A 23354-nucleotide genomic window follows, 5' to 3' on the forward strand; every position below is an offset into this window, starting at 1 on the left:
TGTGGCCCTCACCCGTGCCATGGCCCGGGAAAGATCAACTACGATCTATACCGACTCCAAGTATACCCACGGGTGATCCACAACTTGGGTGTCCTTTGGAAGCAGCGTGGGTATTTAACATCCACGGGCACCCGAATATTGAATGGAAAATAGATGTCAGCCTTATTGACTGCACTGTAGCTTCCCACAGCTGTAGCCATCGTTATATGTAAAGGAAGATACCTCTTCAGTCATTCACAGACCAAGGAAATACACTAGCAGATGGTGCAGCTTGCTCAGCGGCCTTAAATGGGCCCCTGGCTCCTAATAACGGTCTTGTTTGTGTTGCAGTCCAACGGTCCCCGATCCCTTCCCTGTCAAGCTTAGTAAGACTCCAAAAGCAAGCTCCTGAAGCAGAAAAGGTGAGCTGGAATGCAGAAAAAGTGACCTGGAACTAACAGTATTGTAAATTAGGAGTTGATTCCCTGTGGCATTCTCCCGACAGCGTATGGTGGCACCCAAGGTACTCTCTGCTACATAGTCCGTGAAGCTCATGGCTTAGCCCATTCAGGTAAACGCTAGGACTACTCTATTGAATCGAGACTTCATAGCTCTTAGTTTAGTCTCTATGGCTCAAGGTTATTGTGAAAATGTGTTACGTGTTTGACACAATGTTCGGTGAGCGGTGCCTACGAGGCTATCTGCATATCCAGTACTAGAAGGTCCCTTCCTGCATGTGCAGACAGATTTCATGCAGTCCCCCACCTACAGGAGTTTCACCCACTGCTTGGTGGTAGTAGACATATTCTCTGGGTGGGTGGAGGCATATCCATGCAGAAAGGCAGACGCTGTTACAGTGGAAAAGAAGTGGTAGGCAGAGTTCATACCTCAATTTGGCTTGTCAGTCAGTATAGAGAGCGACCGAGGCACCCATTTTACTAGTGAGGTTATTAAAGAAGTGTGCAAAGCTCTAGGAATAGCTCAACATTTCCATTAGACACATGACCCCCAGTCTAGCTCGTATGGAGACCGATGCAATTGGGACCTTAACTTGAGGCCGTCTGAAGTGTGTAAATAGACTGGGTTTAAAGGATCCCAAGCCTTGCCTATAGCTTTGTTTTCCATACACAATAATTCTCAACGTTAACACAAACTGTCTGCACACGAAATCCTCACAGGTCGTCCCATGAGAATGGGAACTGCACCCCCAGCAGTCCCCCACATGCAAAGTTTGCCTTTAGAGGATGATACTTTACTCCAATACTATTGATGCTGATTAAAACTGTGTGCTCTCTCCACGGTAAGGTCTGTGAAGCCCTACCTGAACCAGCTACTGAGCTCTGTCATCCTCTACAGCCAAGACACTGGGTCCTGGTGAGGGTTCATCAGTGGAAATCAGCGCTCCAGCCCAGGAGTCATGGCCCGTTTCAGGTCCTTCTGATGATTAACACTGCCATTAAATGCACTGGAATCCAAACCAGGATCCATGTAGCGCATTGTTGCAAACCCGCCAACCCAGCTGATGACACACCCCTGCTTCAACCTATGTTACTCGGCTTAGCTCTAGTTCCACCACGACCACCGACTCCTCCATCAGTGGCACTTCTGGCCGTTTGCCAATGTCAGGCTCTTCCAGAGTTGCTGGAATGGAGAGGCCAATAGAAGGACAGCGGCCCAGCCCTTAATCAGCCAGTATGCTCACATGCCGAACCAGGACCACAGCTGTTGAACCTCTTCCACACAGGTCTTTGCAGGAGCTATTGCTAAGGCTTGTTTATCAGGCAGCCGAAGTCCCAGACGAAAAGACCCTGATTCAGACTTCAGACCTGTCATACCACCATCAGTGTCTAACTCCTCTGGATCTCACAACACAGCCCCCAAAAGGTATACTTTGTTATCCCGCTGAAGTTTCCAAGAACCAATAGCTTTGAAAAAAGTGGCAACTGGCCAGGTCACTCGCCCCTGTATTTGCCCCCTCAGCGATGATGAATCCTCCCCAAGTGGTGGAGTCCTCACAGATTCCCCAGCGGGAACCTCCTCCCATGTGGCCAGGGGACAACACACGCTACCTGATCTTGACCCTCGGGCTGCTATTGAGGGACGATCAAATGGGAGGAGACAACTACCGGTGAGATGTCATACAAGCCGCCAGCTTGGATGGCAATGTGACTACTACTACAGAGACACATAGGGAGTCACATGTCTAAGCGCCTTCTGACCTCCCTTGTGCCACTCGATCAAATACCCAGCCCCTGCTGTTGAAGAGTGCAGTGGCTGAGACAGTGTTTTGAGGTGATCCTCAGTTCCAGTGCCTTAGCCTCAAAGAATAATCCTGCTATTGGAACAGACGTTCAGGACATATAGGGCAAGGGGGGAGATCTTGGCCTGCAGAATAGTTATGAGAAGCTGCATATAGAAAGGATACGAGACAATCGGAGAACAGAAAAATATAAAGTTATGTTATTAAACACTCTATCCCTGGTTCAACATGCCACAGAAGTGGCAGATTACATCACTGATCATGCTACTTATATTTGTGCCCTGGTGGAAACATGGCAGCTGGCCCTTCTTTGTCCCTGGCTATTCCTGGATGCTACAATCTGTCACGTACTGACAGACAGAACGGAAAGGGTTGCAGAGTAGCTGAATTAGAGGTATGGGAAGTGGAAATCGTGGGGCCTGGTGACTGCAAGACATTACATATGAAGGTTTGCACAGATGCCAACACAACAGTAAACTTGGTCCTTTTATATAGATCCCCATACCAATCAATTGGGAAATGTGGTGTTAACTATACTTACATTGACTGCAAACCTTGTTCTGTTGGGAGATTTTAATTTGTGGCTTGGGGAAGGTTCAGACCACACTGCAATGGGATTGGAAGGATCACTTAGGGAAATGGGATTTAGTCAGCAAGTCAAAAGGCAACCCATATAAGGAGAAATACCCTGGATTTGGTGGCCACATGTAACATCTACACTAGTGCGCCTATGTTATCTCCATTCCCGTGGTCTGACTACTTCTTTGTCCTCTTTGATTTGTTGTTTCCTAAAAGAGTGAAGAGAATTCCAATGAATAGAGTATCGATAGCCTCTAGAAATGTATGGAAAATCTCTCCACAGGCAATGGAAGAGTGGATTGCTCCACTGATAAGGGCAATAGTGAACTTGGAAATGGCCGATGATGTAGCCAACGTATACCAAAAGACTACTGCTAAAGCAGTTAATGGAATCGTTCCACTAAAGGCCAGGTTGTTACCATGCAGAAAAGAATATGTGGTACTCACCTGAGCAGCAGAGGCGAAGTGTGCAAAAGTAAGTGCTTCAATATTTGGAAACCTACTAGAGTAAGTGAAGGTAAGGAAGCATATATTATAGTAGCCATGGTTTATTAATAAGCCATTATTGAAGCAGAAAAAGGGATGTACAACACTGGGATGGCCAATGCAGAGCAGGATTCACATAAATTATTTAAGATTCTGAAGGAGTTCGAGAACCCATGTCCAGGTAAACATGAGGGTCCAGTTGAATATGGTGCACCCCAATTCAAGAGGCAATTATTAACACGCTTCATAAGATTAAGCAAAAAATAAACCTCAAGAGGAACACAGTGAATCTTGGAGAAGGGGTGGAAAGTATGGCATTTGAGGTAGGAGAGACCACGCAGACAGTTTGGTTTTAGAACTATCACAGGAATAGAGTTGATGGATATCATTATGAAACTCATACCAACTAGCAGCAAAGGAGACATCTGCCCGGCAATTACAGTTAAGGCCTGTCTGTCATCCTTAATAGGGTCCATTACGAAAAGTGTGAATCTATCCTTTAAGGAGAATCATGTGCCTGATGAATTAAATATTACATGGATCACGCAGCTTTAAAAAAAAAACCAGGTCTTGATCCACTGACTCCAACTAATTATCGACCAATCACCGATACACAATTACTGTAGAAAATATTTGATCGAGTGGTTTATGAGCAGACCCTAGAGCATCTGATGAACAATTATGTCTTGAATAAGTTTCTGTCTGGATGGAGGCCAGGGTATGGAGCAGAGACAGTACTGCTGGATCTTAAATCCAGTATGCTACAATTGATTGACAAAGTGCATATGGCACTGCTCATGCTACTGGACTTGTCTGCCGCTTTCGATCTGGTGGATCACTCACTGTTATCGAGAGACTACAGAAAATGGCAGCCTTGTCTGATGGATCAGCAGAAGACAGACTCATAAAGGTATGTAGCAATAGTGCCGAGTAAGCACCAGCTCAGATGCAGTACAGAGTCCCACATGGTGCGTGCCTCTCCCAGTCATTGAACAAAATATTCACCTTACCACCATTCCAGATGCTTGAAGATAATGGAGTGCACTTTACAAACTACACAGATGATTGGCAATGTGTTATTCCCTTATCTGGGGTGTACGAGGAAGATGCAAGCAATATCAACAAGGTGTCTTAAATAATTCAGGCATGGCAGGTTAAAAGCGGCCTGGCTTTAAATGATGATAAGCCAGAGTTGATTGTGGTTGGCTCAGGGATCAGAATACATAGGTTGGGTCCAGAGTATCAACAATTTCAGGTTGCAGGGTGTACGACTGATACACAACAAAAGGTGAAGACAATGGGTATATACCTGGACCAAACCTTGAACATGCGAGCCCAGGTAAATGGCATGGTCTCTGCATCAGCATACTACAAATTATTATCACAGCTATGGCCATAGTTATCTTTATAAAAAAAAGCTGTGAGACAGTAGCCAGGGCTATCATTAACACTAAAATCGATTACTGTAGTAGCCTCTTGGTTGGTTTTGGCAAAGGTGACTGTGCCAGACTACAGGTAATCCAGAATAATGCAGTGAGAGCAATAGAGGGATTGAAGAGAAGAGAACACATCTGAGGCTAGACAAAAGCTGCACTGGCTACCTATTGAAGCCAGAATGGATTACCGCCTGTTGATAATGCATTAATGTCTGGTAGGGATCAGCCCAGAGTATTTGGCAGAAACTGAGGAGAAAGCCAATGTTGAGAGCATTGAGATCCAATGACACCATTTTATTGGTGGTGGCAAGGTCGAAATTGACCGTGGTCAGTAAAAGTGCCTTTTTTTGCAGCTGTGTGCCTAGAGCATGGAATGCAATCCCTCCCGATCTGAAAGAGATAAAATCGCAAGATTTGTTTAAGAAGAAGTTAAAAAAAAAAAAAAAACTTACCTGTTTAGGTAGCGCTTCCCCTGTTTTCCCTTGCCCAGTTCTTCCTGGCTTATTTGTATTTGTTTTATCTATATGATTTTTTTGTTATATTTAACACCTATTATGTCATGGAGCGCCCGTTTGCCTAACATAACATGACTTCATTGGATGAGACGTGGTATCTCCCCATTTCCCATGAGGGAGACCCTCTAATACCCCAGACCTTTTCCGTGAGGAATGCTCAAAACCTTAATGGCCTATTGTCAACTGTTTGGTCCCCCTTGTAGAGAAATCTTGTCCCCATATTCTTTAGGTCAAAATCCCATTTATGACCTATACACACAGAGCTCCAACAAAACTCTTTTTGCTGACAACATACCTTTATGTGAAAGTGTTCTCTTTTGTAAAACCACTGAGAGAAATTACCAAAAGACTTTATTTCCACTGACATCTATGGACTCCAGCTCCCATAATCACTGCAGTACTGGGAAGAGGAAGTAGTTGATCTAAGGTAATAGGAGCTCAAAGCCTAGCATGCAGACTAGTTGTTACACCAAAATCACCTTTGCGTGGGACATTTAAAAGATAGCAACCGCACTACTGTGTGTGGCAGTGCAGGAAAATACATCAGCTCCTATGCAGAGGCTGCGGAACGCAAGAGACACACGTTCCGGCGAACCACGCCAGTGACGAATTTGAATGTAATGAGATTGCCAAGCTTGTTTGAATGCAAAAAAGGCAAAGTACAGATTCAAACCCAAATGAGATATGGATGCATGAGATGCAAGTGTTGGGGTAAAGCTTGAGCAAATATTACCACAGAAAGATGGCCGGTCTGATAGCACAGCGAGTAGAGTGTTCGCTTTGACATCTGTGCAGAGCCTGCTGATGCAGGTTCGAATCCTGGCAGGGCCAAACTCGGCCTTTCATCCTTCCGAGGTCGATAAATGAGCACCACGCACCGTGGGTAATAAGCAGCGCTCAGATAACTTTTCGGAGCGCTATATAAATGCTAAATTATTATTATTGTTATTAAGCTATACAGAGCCAAAAGCAGTATATACAATTTTGTTGATAGAAAGGAACTGTGAAAAGCATAAGTAGTCATGGCAAGGAAAAAAAAACAGGCACCAGGCAGTTGGAATTGCACAAAGAGTCCTAGCAGGGGAGTATACAAGGAGAGTTGCAAAGCTACAAGAAATACTAAAAGAGCAAAAGAGTGTTTGATAGACAAAACTGTGTTAAAGAAAGCGTGTTGCCTAACAGGAACATTGTGAATCCAGGAGAAAACAAAATGAACTGTTAGTAAAGGAGACATTGCCATCCATTTAGAATCCAAGGGAAGGGAGCTACCCTCTGGGTCCGAGGTCTTTCAGCTTGGAGAACATTTTTGTTGGAGTTATTGTAATCTTCAGTTCTGAACACGTCTTTGCCCATATCATTTTGAAGACATTACCTTGCACCCTTGTATTATTTTATTTGTAGTGTGAGGGTCAGGATAGGATGTTTTGGACAATATCCACTGATAAGGGGTGGCACCCCCCCCCCCAAAACAAAAAATAAATGTAAAACAAAAAAATCGTTATTTTGGGTTTGGTAAAAATTCATTATTTATGCATTAAAATCACATGCAACCGTTTCGGACACAAGGTGGGTTTTCAGTTCTTGACATCCTGCCACCGACAGATCCTTGGTTGTTAGGTAGGGAAACTCCTCATTAGCATAGGGTCAGAAAGGCATTTTCCCAACCCATTTTCATGTAGAAAAAAGGTATTTAACCAAAAACTTGACAACAATGTGTCTGGCTATCGTTTCTGATCCCTCACAACTGGCAAAGAGTAGAAGCCACCACAGTTGATTCACCGATACCTGCAAGTTATGGGCCTAATTCTTTTTGTTATGATGACCCTCATATGTATGCGACTCAGGTATTGTGGATACTTTGAACTCGTAGCTGGAACTTTCGAGAGCTTACTAAGGAACTTAGTCCACACTAAGGAATTCTTCACTCATTATCTGATTTCTGTTGGAACTTTTGAACAGCAACGTTAACTTTGCTACAACTTCCCAGAGCCTATAAATCTTTGAACTGGACGTTTTGGCCTGGCGAACATATTTCACTTGTTCCCTGCACACCACTTGCTTTGATGAACTGAATCACTGTGTCTTTTAGCCTCAAACTTCTGCTCTGGTACTACAACCTGATTCTTGGACCTGGATATTAGAGGATTGGCCCTAGTGCACAGCATGTCTGGCTATATTTCTGTCACTGTAGTTATTTTCAGAATGTTGAAATATCCTTTCACTGTGGCTGCTGCTTTCCGCAGAACCGGCCATGAAAAAGAAGGTTGGTCCTTCTGCACGTCCCTGGGTTCGCAGTGAAAACACTTACCTGCACCTCTCTTGGCAGTAAGCCTGTGTCTTTAATCTTACTGACTAACTGCTCATCTGCCCTATCTTCTAAGTTCCCTATTGTGCAAATTCCCTTCCAGTTTGTGGAGTGGGGGAGTCTTTCTGGATCTTACATCGGTCACCCAGGCCAAGACCCTGTAAGGATGCCCGTGCTCACTTATTTTTCACCGGTCCTCTGAATTTCCCCACTTCAGACCAAGTACGCACTAAGCCAGCAGCACTCCATCTTTCCTCCCCGGCAACCGGTCTTTTATGTTACACCAATCCTGGTCCTTGCTTTATGGGAATTAGCAAATGCCATTATTACTTATCTACAAACACCTGTGCAGTGATTAATAATGTCAAATTTGCAACCCTGATTTTTCACTTTTCCAGACCAGGTATGATTCATATTCCAGAACGTATTTCATTTGTGTGGACAAAGCTTATCCCTGGCTGCCCATTCATTGGGGAGGAAGTGGTTATCTGGGGTATGTTCTGCCTGCAGTGTGTCATACTCCCACCTTTCCCGTTCAGCCCTACCTCAGGAAAAGCACCATCTGAGAAAATTGTGCTGCTGGGCTAGGGCATCTTATACCAGTGCTTGGGATTGAGATAAACAGACTGTCTGACCGAAATGTCACAGTTTGTAGAGGATATTGCAAATGCCACTGCGTCTTCCTTGACACCATTATGCGGAGAGCAGGTAGCCATCCAAACCACAGTGCTTCAGAATTGTACCGCTTTAGATATTGTACTAGCCTCACAAGGAGGCGTTTGCACAATCGAGAAGAGTGAATGTTGTACTTTCATACCCATTTACTCGAGCAAGATAACTAACATTGTCACGCCACACTGTAGCCTCCTTCACACCAGTCCGGAGGCTCCCTGGACATTTGGGTCTTGGATTGAGGATGTATTGGGAACTCTGGGTGCATCTATTGATCAGGTTTTACTCATAGCACTGGCCATAATTCTAAGTCAGTCGCGCTTGTTAATGGTTTGTAAGTGTCGCCATTATTGAGCATGGAACACCTGCTCTGAAGGTTCTTAGACTGCCCAAATGCTCTACTGTCATGTTACAGAAGAAATAATATGCTACGATATGCACGGATGGATGTGATATTTGTTCCCCCAGAGATGTATGTAATGAGACTGGAGTGAAGGTCTAGGGTGCGGGGATTATGGAGGTGCGTGGGGTTCTGGAATTGAAAAAGTTATGTACTCCCCTAGTATACTGCTGCATTATGATATCTAGTAGGCACTGCAAACTGCCATGTTTAAACATGTGTTTGTTTGTGTGAGACAAGGCTTTAGGCATTAAGGTTCATGTCTTTGCAATGAAGGTTCTTTGCCTACTGTGCTGCCTCCACACCTTTCGCTTCAGACAAATTTCCTTTTGACATATGCAAGCTTGTTTTAGGCTCCCGCTGTCCTAGGAAAAGCAGATTTAGTCGATGGAAGTAATAATGCAAAAGTGCATGCCTGCCTCAAACGGTGTGTGAACCTTTAAGGAGTATAGTCAGTTCCTCTAAATTAATCACTTTATGCTGTCCTTCCTGATAACGCTGTCTTACATTTAGAGAAAGCAGCTGGTATCAAAGACTTGGATAGAGGGGCTTTGTTCCCTGTGTGTAACATTGTTTCAGTAGGATTCCTTGCCCTGTACCTCTCCTTCCATTGAAATGCATGTGTTCTTTTCTGTATAGGTGAAACGGTTCTTGTACGGAGAGGGTTCTAACTTGAGTCGAAGTATCGTATTGTCGGTGGTTTGTTTTGTCCTGCAATTTGCTTTTTACTAACAAATATTTCACCAATCCACTGAAATAGTCAGTGATTATTTGTTTCCACATTAGCAACGTGTCTACCCCCTACATGTTTATAGGCGTCAACGTTCTGTTTTGAAAGGTTATTATAGAAGTCATTTGAGTGGGTCTATGGCCACCGAACAATAACAGGCAGCTATAGAATGTGCCGATCAACTCATTTTGGCTTCTCACTAGTGTCTGCATTAGATTGGCTTGTTTTTTTTAATCTTTACTAGTAGATTCACCTCTCAAATTACATTTATTTTGTATGCATGCAGGTCACCAATTTAGAATTGCAATATCATAACACTTTAAAAAGCACGGATCCTAAATATATTATGAAGATTAATCAAGGGTGGAGGATGTGGTTAGAACAGTCAATTGATCCAACTGTTCAGAATATTGACTGATTGAACACAATAGGTGGCTTTATGGGTCTGGGGTTCTTCCCATCTGGGCATAAAAGAATCAATCCTTACAGGCTCAGATTACGATCAGCAAGCAGTGACAAGCTAACTTGTTTTTTGAGAAACATATGGCAGCACATTTCCAACGTCCCGGGCTGATATAAAGCTTCTAAAGAATCTACTTTCATTGTATTATGTAACGTGCCCTTATGAATATGTAACTGGGACCCTAATTCTGTGCGAACTGTATAGCTCTGGCCTTTTCAATGTGTTCCCATTATGTCCTTAGGAAGAACAACACTTGTCAAGCTACAGAGTTATGAGAAATTGGAATATAATAATAGGTATAAATTATTGAATAATTTTTGTAAACCAATTTCTTGGCAGTGTTACTTTTATACACAATATATTGTGATAACCCGACACTCCGATCTTTTTTGACTGGATCGTCATAGTTCTAAAAATAATAGAATACATTTTTCTGGTTTTTCGTTTTCTGTGAGTTGCAACCCTGTACCTTAAGTCTCAAAATAATTCCCCTTATTAGGCTATTTGTTTTCCATTATATATGGTAGCAGAAATGTTTTTGCTGATGACCAGATGTGCGTGTCAGTTTCTTTCTATTATATAGTTGCATGAGGTGAAATCCTCTGCACCATCCGTTCAAATTGCCACCCCTTCCATTTGCACTTACATATTTCCATCTGTGGTGGTGACCTTTGAAAACGATGGGTACACCCTGATAGCCCCTTACCTTCCCCAAACCATATTATGTATGGCCAGCAATATGTTTGTTTTGTTCTATTGCATTAAATATTAGAGTCCCTTTAGCTTTTTCAATTATAGCTTAGTTCTTCGGAGTAAACTTTTTGCAGCAAACACAAGACCCTACGTACCATGGTGTTCTACGGTCAGCACCACAAAAGGTTGCTCTCTAGGTTATATCAAAATACCCAAAATATAAATGAGCTTAGTAGACGACAATCTCAGGCAATGACAATGCAGTGATCTCTAACACGCAAACATGTTGGCATGTCGAAGGAACGACGGTGCAGACGTCCTCTTAAGATTCCATCTTAAGTAAATTAACAACTCAGTTTATGAACGTTAGTTTTAAATGAAAGGCTGTCCAACAGAAAATGGTTCTTAAAATGAATTATTAAAAAGATCAGTAGGTCGGAAGTAGAAGATCCAACAGTGTACTCCTAATTCATACATCACTAGCCAGACCAACCACAATAGCAGACATGTTCAGAAGTTTTGATGATTTCTGCCTCTATCAAACAAAAAAAAGAACCACAAGCAGGACACATGCAACTGAAAATGTCAAAATGGAGGACAATGTCATTCAAAGTCTTGCAAAAATCTGAAACAAAAGCAAAACTAACCAAATATGAAAGATGAGATGCACCCCCTGGAGCGTAACCTCTTAATAGAACCCATACCTACCAGAGTCACCTCCATCATGTACAATGCCATAACTGCCTTTGCCACCCCAGAACTGGACAACCTTAAACTGTGGTGGGAAACAGATGTGGGTGCTAGCGACCCGGGAAGACTGGATAATTGTTTTAATGTATCCACGAGAAATTGCAATTGCCTCCAGGCTTTGCTTAATACAATTAAAAATATTCTTTGTAGGGTGTACTACCCCAGGGTCGCACTACACTGGTCAAACCGGGCTCCTGACCCAAATTGGCTACGATGCCAGAGGCGGTTTGGGGGGTAGAGGGTACTTTTATACACATACTGTTGGAATGTCCCTGGATCAGAGACTTCTGGCATCAATGTTGTGAAAAATTAACTGATACCCTGGGGAGAACGGTACCAATGGACCCTAAAGCCAGTGGCTTTCTTATGAAATCGTGCTGGGCATATCGGACGAAAGCACTACCAACCGGTGGATAAAGCTGTTTCTATCCACGGCGGTCAGAGTGATCAAACGCAATATAGCGCAAAGATGGGGATCATCAAATGTCCAGTGGTGGCCCAATGGGTCGCTGATGTGGATGTGTGCGGCAATGGAACACCGCATGTACACCCCGCGGGGCTATCCAGCAAAAGCCGCAAATATTTGGGGCAAGGGGCAAATGGGAAAAGGGAGGAGGATACGGGTGTTCTGTGATGTAGATGTGTGCGATGCGATGTGACTTAACCTAACCTGCTCACACTGATGATCTATGGATAAGGAGTGTCAAGACATGTAATTGAACGGAAGTGAATGTTTGTATGGTCCTATGTGTACAAAACAATTATTTTATTTAAAAAATATATATGAAAAATTAGTTGATACAGACAGCACGATGCATTTGGTTTATGTTATGACCCAAAACACATAAGCAAATAAAAGTAACTTCAGATAGCAGACACTGCTTTGATTAAATATGCTTAGTCAACAACATCCTTTGTCAGCAAGCCCTGAAAGCAGGCAATAAAAGAGGGGTAGGGAAGGGCTGAACATCTGCACTGGTTAGAGTTAATGAACCCTTGGCAAGTAAGAAATGGTGTGCTCGTGTATGTGTTGAATTACGGTGGCAAGACTTTTTATGGCTGGAAACTTGAACTTTTTTTCCCCTATGCTCAGGCATACAAATTCAAACTAAAATTATTTTTCAACTAAATAAAACATTAAACATCAGAAATATCTTGCACAACAGATTTGACCACATTTGTTGCAAATGCATTTCTCGAATTGAGGGTCCTATTGCCATATAATTGATTGAAAGTCTGACCGTAATTTATCCTATTTTTTTAGGTCACCTGATCCGTGCTTAGTATAAATGGCATTGTTACAATACTGATATATCGAGATTACAAATGCTGTGTCTCGGCAATGAGAGGCGAGCTTCTTAACTTTGAACATAGACTGACATAGGAAGTGTGATTGGAATACTTGGGTGTCCCATTGTGGACATTTGAGTAAGGATTTTCAGTTTAGTTTTGTAGAATAGCGTTGTGGTGGAATTGAAGTATGCACCAGTATTACACCTGGAACCGTTGGCAACATTAAAAAAGTTGAAGGTGGTCGCAAAGACATTTCTGAGACCCTGTGGTAGGATATTGAGCATTAATTTACCATATCATGCGTGTAAGGGATTACTCATAATGTTATAAGAAAGCCACTGGGAGACATAAATAAAATGAATGTGTTTTTTGTATTTCAAAGGATCACTTTAGATGGTTATGCACTGAACTCAGTGAACACTACACACACTTACAAAATCTGTCAGCCTCTGATGAATGTCCAGCACATTGAAGCTTGAAGGACAGAAACTTGGACAAGTCGGGCATATGAATGAGCATACATGTCCACATTAGGTGTATTTGGTTTACAAAACCTGTAAATAAGACAGTGAAGTGTTTTTTTTAATAGTTTGGGTCTTAAATATGTGTGAGATGAAATTGTCTGTTGAATGTTTTTAACTGTATATTGCATATATGTTTGATACAAATTATTTTATGATAATAAATGATTTGACAATTGTCTGATCAGGCACACTACTAAAAATTTTAAAAAGAGTGCCCTTGAGATAACCTAATTGTTGGAGTCATCCTTTTTTGTTAAAATTCAAATTGAGACATTGAATAATACAATAGTAATAAAGAACACTTCATCTGGCATGCTGTTTTTTCAGACAGGAACCATTAAATAATTTCATCTTTGCTAGCCTTTATAATGTATCTGCTAAAAATGAACCAGTCATCAAGTTATTCATTTTCTTTCCATTGGTAGACACCCTTCAGCACTCCTGTGAGGTGGTACAACCAGAAACGCTACAAAACTCAACATAATCAGGTTCGTTCTTAAGAGCATGTGCAACTCTGAGGCTGGCAAGCACCTCACCTACAAACATGAAGCACTGCGGATAAATAGCACTAAAGTAGACAATTTAAAGAAAAAAATATCACTCCATCACAAGGTGGTATGATCTAGAACAACATTCGTTAACGAGAAATATGAGCTCAGGTATGGAAAAATAAAGTGGTGCACGAAAGAACTGTGTACAAGGACCCTTAGAAAAAAATCTAATTGTTCCCCATCTTTCCTAAATTCATTAAAGAAAATCCTGTGTTTTGGTATAAAAGAAAAAAGGCCTGAATACAAAACCCATTCAGGCCAAAATACTGGAAACTGCGAATGAGTATTCTGGGCACAGTGGATCCCTACAATGCACTAGGAAACCCCACTAAGGCAAAACGGGACAGAAAACAGAACAGCACTCCTTATAAAAAGCATTCATGTTTTGGAAAGCATGACCCTATCCTCACGATTACAAGCACACTAGCAGAAGCTATAGGTGATTACATAAATCAGTGCCCGCCGCCCCCAAACCTTGTGAAGATAGCTCTTACACAGTACTGATATTGCTAATCATTTTTGTAAATTACAGTTGGCCAGTACACCCTCAAAATGCGTTTCCACAGGAAAACCGGAAGGAGCCTTAATTCGAGGTTATCACATACCTCAGCACACCTATGGGATATTCGAATATGAGAAATAAACAATATTCCTAACACTGAAAGTGTAGCACCTGAGGTGCACTCCTGAGAAAGTGAAATGTAACGCTCAAACTGGCACCGTTCTCTGACCTAGAGCATCTGGGGGGCACTCATTGCGAGACATGCAGAAGAGCAGTTGAGGGGGGGGGAGGAGCCCCACCTAGAAACCAACAATAAACAACTTGCTCCCTTGCACCAGGGAATATAGATGGGTCCACCGGTTAAGTTGCAACAATATGCCACAATACTGGAATCCATTACAACATCCCTGCAAATGACCATTGATAAAAATGTCAACAAGTGGTGACTTGTGGGGTCGAAAGGCAGGGGTCTCTCCCCTCACAACTACCGTATACGAATTACCTCTAAGTCCCCAAACAGTCAGTCAATCATCTGTCAGTCAGTCAAAAATCTGTCAAACCCACTGACCATCATCACCCAGAACTCGCCAATGGCGATGCTCGGGCTACTCCTCTAAGATTTCTCCATCTTGAAGGGTCACCCTGATTGCCACCGAGACATACAATTTTAGACTTAAATATCTGTGCATGTCCATGTTATGGCAAGATTCTGTGGGCGGCATTTCCTGTTTGGCCTCTTGTGTGCGCAGCACAGGAAACGCAATCCAGGGACCAGCCACATCCTTCCCCAGGGCAGGGTGCGACAGACACCGCAGGAGTTTGAGAAATAAAGTAATTTGAACTGATCCTTTACGAAAACATTGACCTCCTTCAGGGCTCAATACCTAAAAAAGAAAGTGGGAGATTCCGACCCACTCATTGGAAGTGATGTCACAAGAAGATAACATATCCTATAGTCAAAATATGTAAGGTTCATTCAACATTTCTTTCAAAATTGAAGAAAGTGCACAGGGCAAAAAAGTATTTGTGAAGCACGCAGATAACTACACATTGCTGGATAGGTATAAAATGTATGCACCTTTTAGATCGAAGATTTTGTAAAAATCATATCCTGTACTGTAGAATGCCAATAAAGACAGTCATAGCTCTGCAAGCCATTTGCGCTGTCTTGTGGCTAAGCGTCTCATCTCACAGCCGCACCATTGTCCAACCAAGTGGATGCGACAAATTGTGTTTTTTTTAATTAATTAAACACACGGGGGACAGCGGCAGCCTGCGTAGTCCCTTGACTTGAGCCCTGACCTCCTTCAGCTTTTCCTCAAACATTACCCGTCAGAATTGTCAGTAGAATTTCTGTCAGTTGTAACTGTCAAACGCGCTCTTCTTTCATTGGATCATTCCCCTGTCAATCCCCAAAGAGTTCTCCCAGATTACATAACATGAACCTAACCGGCACAGCCCCCTAGAAGAAAAAGCTCACCCAGGGCAACATCTGTCAATGAGAATGACCAAGCAGTGACATACTTTCACTGGACAGAAAGATACAAACGTAACCTCCCCTTCTTTCCCTCATCTCCATCTGCTAGCAGCAGCTGCCCAAAAGAAAAAACAAAAGAAAAAAACACTAATGATGCTACCACCCCAAATTTAAGAAGGGGACTACTTTTGGCCATCAACGGAGACTAATTATCCATAGAAGTCACAGGGATTTAAAAGAACGGTACAGCAACAGAAGCTGCCATTGGCCTCTGCCTGAATTAATAGGAAAACAAATGTGAAAAAATAGAAGATGATCTCATCAGTTATGCAACCGCTGGCTCCCTTTGTTCTTTGGTACCACCTTCATAAATAGTTTGACATGAAACAAGACAAAAAATCGCTTGAAACATCAGTGAGAGAAAATGGACAGACTGAGCCACGGGGCTGAGCAGCTACTGCGAAGCGCGCCTGCATACTTTGGAGGTACCCTATTGCTAGAAAATGCGTTGCCCAGAGCGCTATGGATCAATGCACTCAAGGTGCTCATGAACTCGGCTGTACACTGGGATAAGAGTCCATCGCATGCGCACAATGTGCGCATCCCGTGGCAATAAAGTGCCGCATGTACCCATAGTTGAGCTTCTAAATTGGGCAATGCCGAAGGTCCCACCTTGCACGGACTATTGCGGCCCTAATGCACCGCCTCTTTCTCGCCAAGCACTGCCTTTGAAGGGAGTAAGAGTGCTTGTGTGCAGAAAAGCATGTGCAGTGGTTGTGGGCAACTCGCCATCCGCCCCAGCGGGAGGCTGGGGTGCACACTGGCCACCATGGGTGGGGGCGATGGTTCAGGGAGCTCGCCCCGCCACTGGGCGTTAGAGTCATCTGTGTGCATCTGTCCATGCCTCCACCACCGTCCCACACATAGCTACCACCCCGTCACTCTGAGTGGGGAGCTAACTTTGCACAATGAACACACGTAAACGGTTTGCACGACTTAATTGCCCTCTTGCCTGTGCAGAAAGCACATCATCCTGTAACTAGACTGGGTCAGTGTGCACCCATCAGGCGCAGCCCCGCTCATTCCGTCCTCGCGGTGCAGTAAGCGGAGGCAGTGTGCGCTTTATGCTTCTAACGTGCTCCCCCTCCAACAACTTCGTGTTTCCCGTGCAATTTCTATAAAGGCAACCGAGAGAGCGCGTGGGAACTGCGAGCAGTGGTGACCAAGCGGTGTGCGCACGCGACTACCTCATCTCACCGGTGCGATGCATGTTTTATGTGCCCAGCAACTCAAACCACACTGGGAATTTCAAAGCACATAAAACGCGTTCACAATAGTTTTACAAATATGCAATTCGTTTGCCCCGTCTGCACCCCACTTGCCACGGCCATGCAGCGCCCCGTAACCCCGCCACACACCCACCGTAACAAGGTGTGCGCATATGGCACAGTATGAAGATGGTGTTTCGGTACATCCAATCGGGACATCGCCATCACAGCAACACCGAGGGAAGCTGAAGCTGCACGACACATCTGTGTTACATAACGTGTGACTTACAGCCCTGTTCTAAAAGAAGGGGCACTCAAGAAAGCCCTGCCAGTGTTACAAACGTGCTAGGATTCTGTCCTCTAAAATGAACGCCCTTCCTTGGGGTGGTGTTAGTAGGTCTGCTCAGGACCACCCAGCCAAGGAATAACAAACGGCCTATCACTAACAATACACACATTTGACTTGAAAAAGTTAATTTAACAGAAAACGCAACTTTGTGCACGATCCTCTCTGGAAGCATCACTTCTGTGTGTAAAACCTTCTTCACGAAGAAGATCGCTTTGGTTTTGAATTCTATGCAGGGGGCACAGACCTCTGAGCAGTGACACCTCGCTACACCCGTTATAGATCCAACTAAATGCCAGAGTATATACATCTTAACATTCCCACTGACATTCCGAAAGAGGGGCTCTGTGTGATCTCTTACACTCAGCTCCTTATGTGCGTAAAGAACATATATCCCAACTCAAATGCTAGACCTCGACTATACGTTTTGTGATAAATTATCTCTTCTGCTATGGCCCAGACTAATGGCATGCCTCACCTGGAAAAGGTCACGTTCCACACTGAATTGCCATTTTAATTCAACCCCTTCCTTCCTGATTAGTCTTAGAGAACGACACGCTCTCCGTGATCTGTATGTGCTGGAGCATCTTTGCCTCTGCCCCAGTGTGCAAGGTTCAGGTATTGGAACATGCGCTAACTGGCAGCGGCTTCACTCCCTCTGCACGCGCTGCCAGAGAACAGCAACGCAGGCCGCACGCTCCTGCCAACAACCCCCAGGCTCACCCGCAGTCCCGACCCCACAGCCTGCACTCACTTCTCTCTGGCCTGGCTGTCAGACGGCACGCCGCCGCTCTTTCCTTTGCCGTACATGCTGCACACAGCGCCGATTGGCAGCACCTGTCAGCCGCACACAGCCTCCCCGGGAACAACCCCGTCACCATAGCGACCCGCCGCAGCGCCTCAAGCCATTGGTCCGCACCCAACCCGAAGACCGCCCATTTGCGTGGTAACCGTGGGTGACTGACAGCTTTTACCATGATAGGATTGAGGCTGAGACAACAACGAAGCTGCGCCCTCTACCCTCCCCTTGGTCTGTCCTCCTTTCCCCAGCCTACTTGCTTCTCTTACCCTCCCCCAGCCTCCTCCTCCTGTACTCCAGCCCCTCCCTTTCCTCTCCCAGGCTCAAGGGGAATTTGAAACTGTTCTAGACAGATTTTAAACAACTGGCTGGTCTACGAAGCAAGCTGGATGCCCCGGCCTGGAAACTGCTTCCTACCAAAGAGAAGACGAGACAGAAACTGGACTGGAGTTTGGGAGCAGGAGAGCACAGGACGCTCTGCCCACCCGCATAGAAATTCAGCACTACCCTCCACAGCAATGTTAACTCATTGCAGACAATGCTGTCCTTTAGATAAGATACTCTCACCATCTTCACACATGCACACTCACCGCGCCTTTCACATGGCGCTTGTCCCACAAACATTCATCACACAAGCCCGCAGGCATAGCACTGCACTTCTCACACACCCATCTATTTGCACATGTCACTACTACCCAACACAGAACATTCGTTTTCATACACGCAGCCTTTGATTTCACAGATTATAATAGCGCGGGTTCTATATTATTTTTTCTGTACAAATGAAAGTTTGAGTCCCGGAACATCACACAGTGTGCCCCAAAAAATCTAGTAGGGCACCACACCCCCGAAAATAAAAGACACAGGCTATATGAAGCGGATCATATTAAATAAACAAATCCTTGATTTTACAAGTTCCGTAATGTTTTCTCTACAAAAGCAATATATATATATATACATATATATATATATATATATCATGACAACACATTTTGTGCTAAACACCAGCAATGGACCATAGCCACAAAACATCCATGGTGCATGCCCTGTCAGGAGACATAATGCCATAAAAATTAATTTGCCACAAAGTACACCTAAAAGAATTCCTCTACTATTGCTAACCCCATCATGGTTGATGTACGCAATGGCCATCGCTTTTGTTGCTGGCAAAAGTGTTAAATAGCCAACACATGAGAGAATGTAAATATATATATATATATATATATATATATATTCAATGAAAAAACGTTGTTAAAGCGACGTTATGGTTACAAGTAAAACCGAAAACCCCTTGAAATTTGCCAGTTATGGTAAGCTAAGCAACCATAACTCGCTCCACTACCCTGCACTGCTAAAACTAACACCCAGGACATCAAAGATGACACATTGATGACATCACATCTGGGCCACTTGTTTTTGTTTACTGACATGATTAGGCTAGTTTTTTTGTTTTTACTGAGCATGATAATTTCCAAAATGTAAAAGGTATTATATCTATACATTAACCTTTTCATATGTTCTTAAAGTAGTTTCCTTAGAGTTTAATCTGAGCTCACAGTGCACATACATGGGGCAATAACAGGCCTCAAACATACCATTAATGTATGTACATGATGATTTTTGGTGCAGTTGTTTCTTCCTTACCTTAGTTTCCCTGTATGTGCCTCTCATTTGTATGCATTGTGGGTCTTCATACATATGGTTTGCACCAGCACAAGTGTTGTAAATCTTGAATTGTTAGCTAGTTATTACATGTTTAACATTACTCTGTATGATTAGGTACCTGTATTAACAACACTCCAATATAATGTTTAGATTAAGTAGTTCATGATAGGTCACCCGATCACCCCTGACATCTTGTTACCAACATTATAAACACAACCCCTTGTAGGGACTTTTCATAAAAAAAAAATTCGATATGTGATGTCATCAATGACATTTGTGATGTAATCTTTGGTGTCCTGGGTGTTAGTCTTAGCAATGCACGGTGGTGGGGCGAGTTATGGTTGCTTAGCTTACCATAACTGCCGAATTTCTGGGGTTTTCCGGTTTTACTTGTAACCATAACGTCCCTTTAACAAAGTTTTTTCAGTAAATTTCATAGGTTTGTATTAGTGCAACTGAACCATAACGTCCCCTTAACAAAGTTTCTTCAGTGAATTTCATAGGTGTTTATTAGTGCAACTAAACCATAATGTCCCCTTAAAAAAGTTTTCAGTGAATTTCATAGGTTTTTACCAGTGCATGCTAATTTCCTACAATTTACTAATATCCTACTTTCCCCAATCTACCAAAATCTGTGTCCAATTTACAAAGTTTCACTTTTCCCACCCTCTAGCATCATTTTTAACACTTCTGTACGCTTTTTTGCAACTTTTTCCATTGTTTTTGCGAAAATTTGATGTAATTGCGGACCTTCCAGTGTCACATGACCCCACGCTCGCGTGCGGTATGATAACATGTTCGCGAACACGTCCGCACTTCACGATCGGGTCCGTGCTTCGCGGACAATCTGGAACTGCATTTTCTACTGAGCTAGGAACTTTCAAAATTAAAATGTTCACCTTGCACAGCTCCTACACTTAGTCTTACTCATTATCCATTAACAATCTAGTAAACAGTACATATTTGGAAGAATATTAGCAAAACTGCTATTTATCTTAAAAATGGCATCTGCTATTGACATCCCTCCTCCCCAAGAGCAACCGCCAGCTGGAAGACCTACACAACAAAAAAAGCACAGTACGTCCAAAGACAATGAAGAGGACCAAGAAGATGATGTAGAGGTAGTACCTACCTCTAGCACCAAGAGAGAATCATGGGTGTGGCAGTTCTTTACCACTGTTAGGAATGTACCAAAGGCTAAAGCTACCAAAGTGAAATGTGTACTCATTCGCGTACTACCTGGCCAGTACTCCTACGGGACCACCTCCATGCGCCGCCATACCCAATCCAACCACTTCAATGCTCTCAGAAAGGCTGTTCCTTTCTTAGCAAGTAGTAGGCTGTCTTCCTTCACCTCATCTTCCTCAACTAGAACTGTAACCACACAGCCTACTTCCGTGGGACACAAAATCCCACCAGCTACCTTGCAAGCAATAAAAGAGGCTGCTAACCATAACTTTCGAAGACACCAGTCCTCTGTATATACTGCAACACACCACTCTGCAGGTGGGAGCATTTTCAAAGTGCTTTTGAAGCTGTAATCAAGGAGCATGAGAAACACTGCCCCCTACCTTAGATGTAACACATGTGCAACATCTTCCCCTGTCCGCCTGCCCCTCCATATTTGTGCTTGGTGCCTCTTCCCTCTTTTCCCTCCCCACCTTACGTTTTAACCTCTCCTACAAAAAGGTTAATTTAGGAACCACCTTTCAGTTAAAAAATAGAACTAAAAAAAAAAATAGTTATCGCCCCAAACGAAGCGAGGGCAGATAACAAGGGCTCAAGACCGGTATCCCCCTTTCCAGCCCCTCCAATGAGGGATGAAGGTCATTAGCACCCCGGGTTGCCAAAGCGGTAACCTGTGTGCAAAAAATAAAAGATGTTTTCTTCCTAGGCCGAGATGCGCGCCACGTCCCACTGTAGGAAGGAAAATCTTTTTCCAAGATGGTCACCATGGAATAGGAAGGCGGGGCTCCATACAGAGCCCCTCTTCCCTTTCCATGGTGGCCTGCAGAAGGCAAAGAGAGAACCCTATGACCATATTAGCACAAGCACATTTTTATTCCCTTTCAAACCTATCCCAATTTTGAAAAACATTACCACATAGCCAGTCCCTGGTGGACATGGCCACTTAATCCCCATTGGTCGTCCTTCGTGGTCATGGCCAGTAGCCAGATTGTCTGGGTCATGACCTTATGCCATGACCCGGACAATCTGTCTACTGCCCATGGCCACAGGCTATAGCACCAAAGGTATATCACAATTTTTTGTACCTACATTCTGACGCTTGTCAAAAAACAAAACACGGACACATTTGCAAAACCATGCCTTCAGGTCCTTTCCAATGCTCCTTACACCAGTTTACTGGAAATCCGCCCATGTTTTATTTTTTCAAAATGTACATACATAAAATAGTCATATAACATAGCCCCCACTTGACAAAATCCATTCAGACTGTACACAAACATTCAAGGTTGGGTCTCTAATCTTTCTGAAAACATTTGTCCACACTCGTCAAATGGCAACAAAGTTATAAGCCATATAAAAATTATGAGAACCCCCCTCTAATTTATCGCCCTCTTGACAAAATCCCACCAAACTTTGCAAAAACATTTATATCTATATCTAAAATCATTTTGCACACTTTTGTGCAGATTCGTCAAATGGTACCACTTTTATAAGCCTTTACAATATTTTTGGGACCCCCCTCTAATTTTGTTCTCTCTTAACAAAACAGCACCACACTTTTCAAACCCATTCAAAATCAGGTCTAGAATGAAATTCCAAAATTTCATGCAGTTTCATTAAGTGGCGCCAAAGTTATAAGTAATCCAAAAACTGCTTTTCACTAACCCTGTAATGCACACATGAGCATAGATGCCCCCGAACATCTAATATGTTCGCAAACATCACAGGCCTTCCCCGGGCTGTTCACGGACATCGGAGAAGAATAATGCCCAGTATTTTTTGCTTTTTAAGGCCATATCGCATCCTCATCACCCCTCACCTCCCCAGAGATTCTTTCATTAGTTTGACAAGTGCAATGTGTTTTTAAATATGATTTTACCATGATGTTTGCGGACAAGGGGTGCTGTCCGCAAAGCCAACATGGCAGGCGTTTCCAAAAATCTGATGCACCTCATGTTTTTTATGGCCCAATCAGCGGGCGCGTCCGATGTCCGCAAACATCATGTCGTCCCCTGGGCCAATCTGAGGTCCGTCCGCGTACCGAACAGGGAAGTGAGTCCGCTGACCGAACCCAGATATCACAATTTTCTTTTGACCTACTTTTTGGTAGTTTAAAAAAAATTACTGGACGATTTACACCAAATTTACAAAAGCACGCTTCTGGCACTAAGCTGCCACGCCTGCTGCAAATTTGGTGAAAATTTGTCCAGCGGTTTCGGCTGCAGACGTGAGCAAAACATTTTTTCCATTGCGTTTATGGAAAAAAACACACATTTTGGGACCCCACTATAACTTTGCTCGCCCTTGACGAAACCTCACCGACCTTTGCAGGATCAATCTGACTGGGCCATATACTCTTTTTGCAAAGTTTTGAAAGGATTCGTACTGGGTGGCGAAGTTATAAGCTGCCCAAAAAGTCCTCTTCCTATGGGTTGAGCAACTTAACCATAACTACAGGGCCGCTACCACAGGC

General features: G+C 43.5%; 1 protein-coding gene across 8 annotated transcripts in view; it reads right to left on the reverse strand.

Annotated features, from left to right (window-relative positions):
• The window catches only part of SSBP2 (single stranded DNA binding protein 2), a 1952970-nt gene that overhangs the window by 1710128 nt on the left and 219488 nt on the right, over positions 1-23354 (reverse strand). For 5 of the 8 annotated variants that reach the window (XM_069627564.1, XM_069627563.1, XM_069627561.1 and 2 more), the window contains exon 1: positions 17953-18236. The exons of 1 other annotated variant lie outside the window; for it this stretch is intronic. In XM_069627564.1, coding sequence (XP_069483665.1) covers positions 17953-18206 — 254 coding nt within the window. In that variant the 5' untranslated portion in view covers positions 18207-18236. Of the gene's footprint in view, positions 1-17037; positions 17147-17952; positions 18237-23354 lie in introns of those variants that run through there. 2 more of the 8 variants (XM_069627567.1, XM_069627565.1) reach the window with 2 other exon arrangements.

Source organism: Ambystoma mexicanum, chromosome 6p, assembly GCF_040938575.1.
Source record: "Ambystoma mexicanum isolate Mex_15411 chromosome 6p, UKY_AmexF1_1, whole genome shotgun sequence".
Classification (NCBI taxonomy): domain Eukaryota; kingdom Metazoa; phylum Chordata; class Amphibia; order Caudata; family Ambystomatidae; genus Ambystoma; species Ambystoma mexicanum.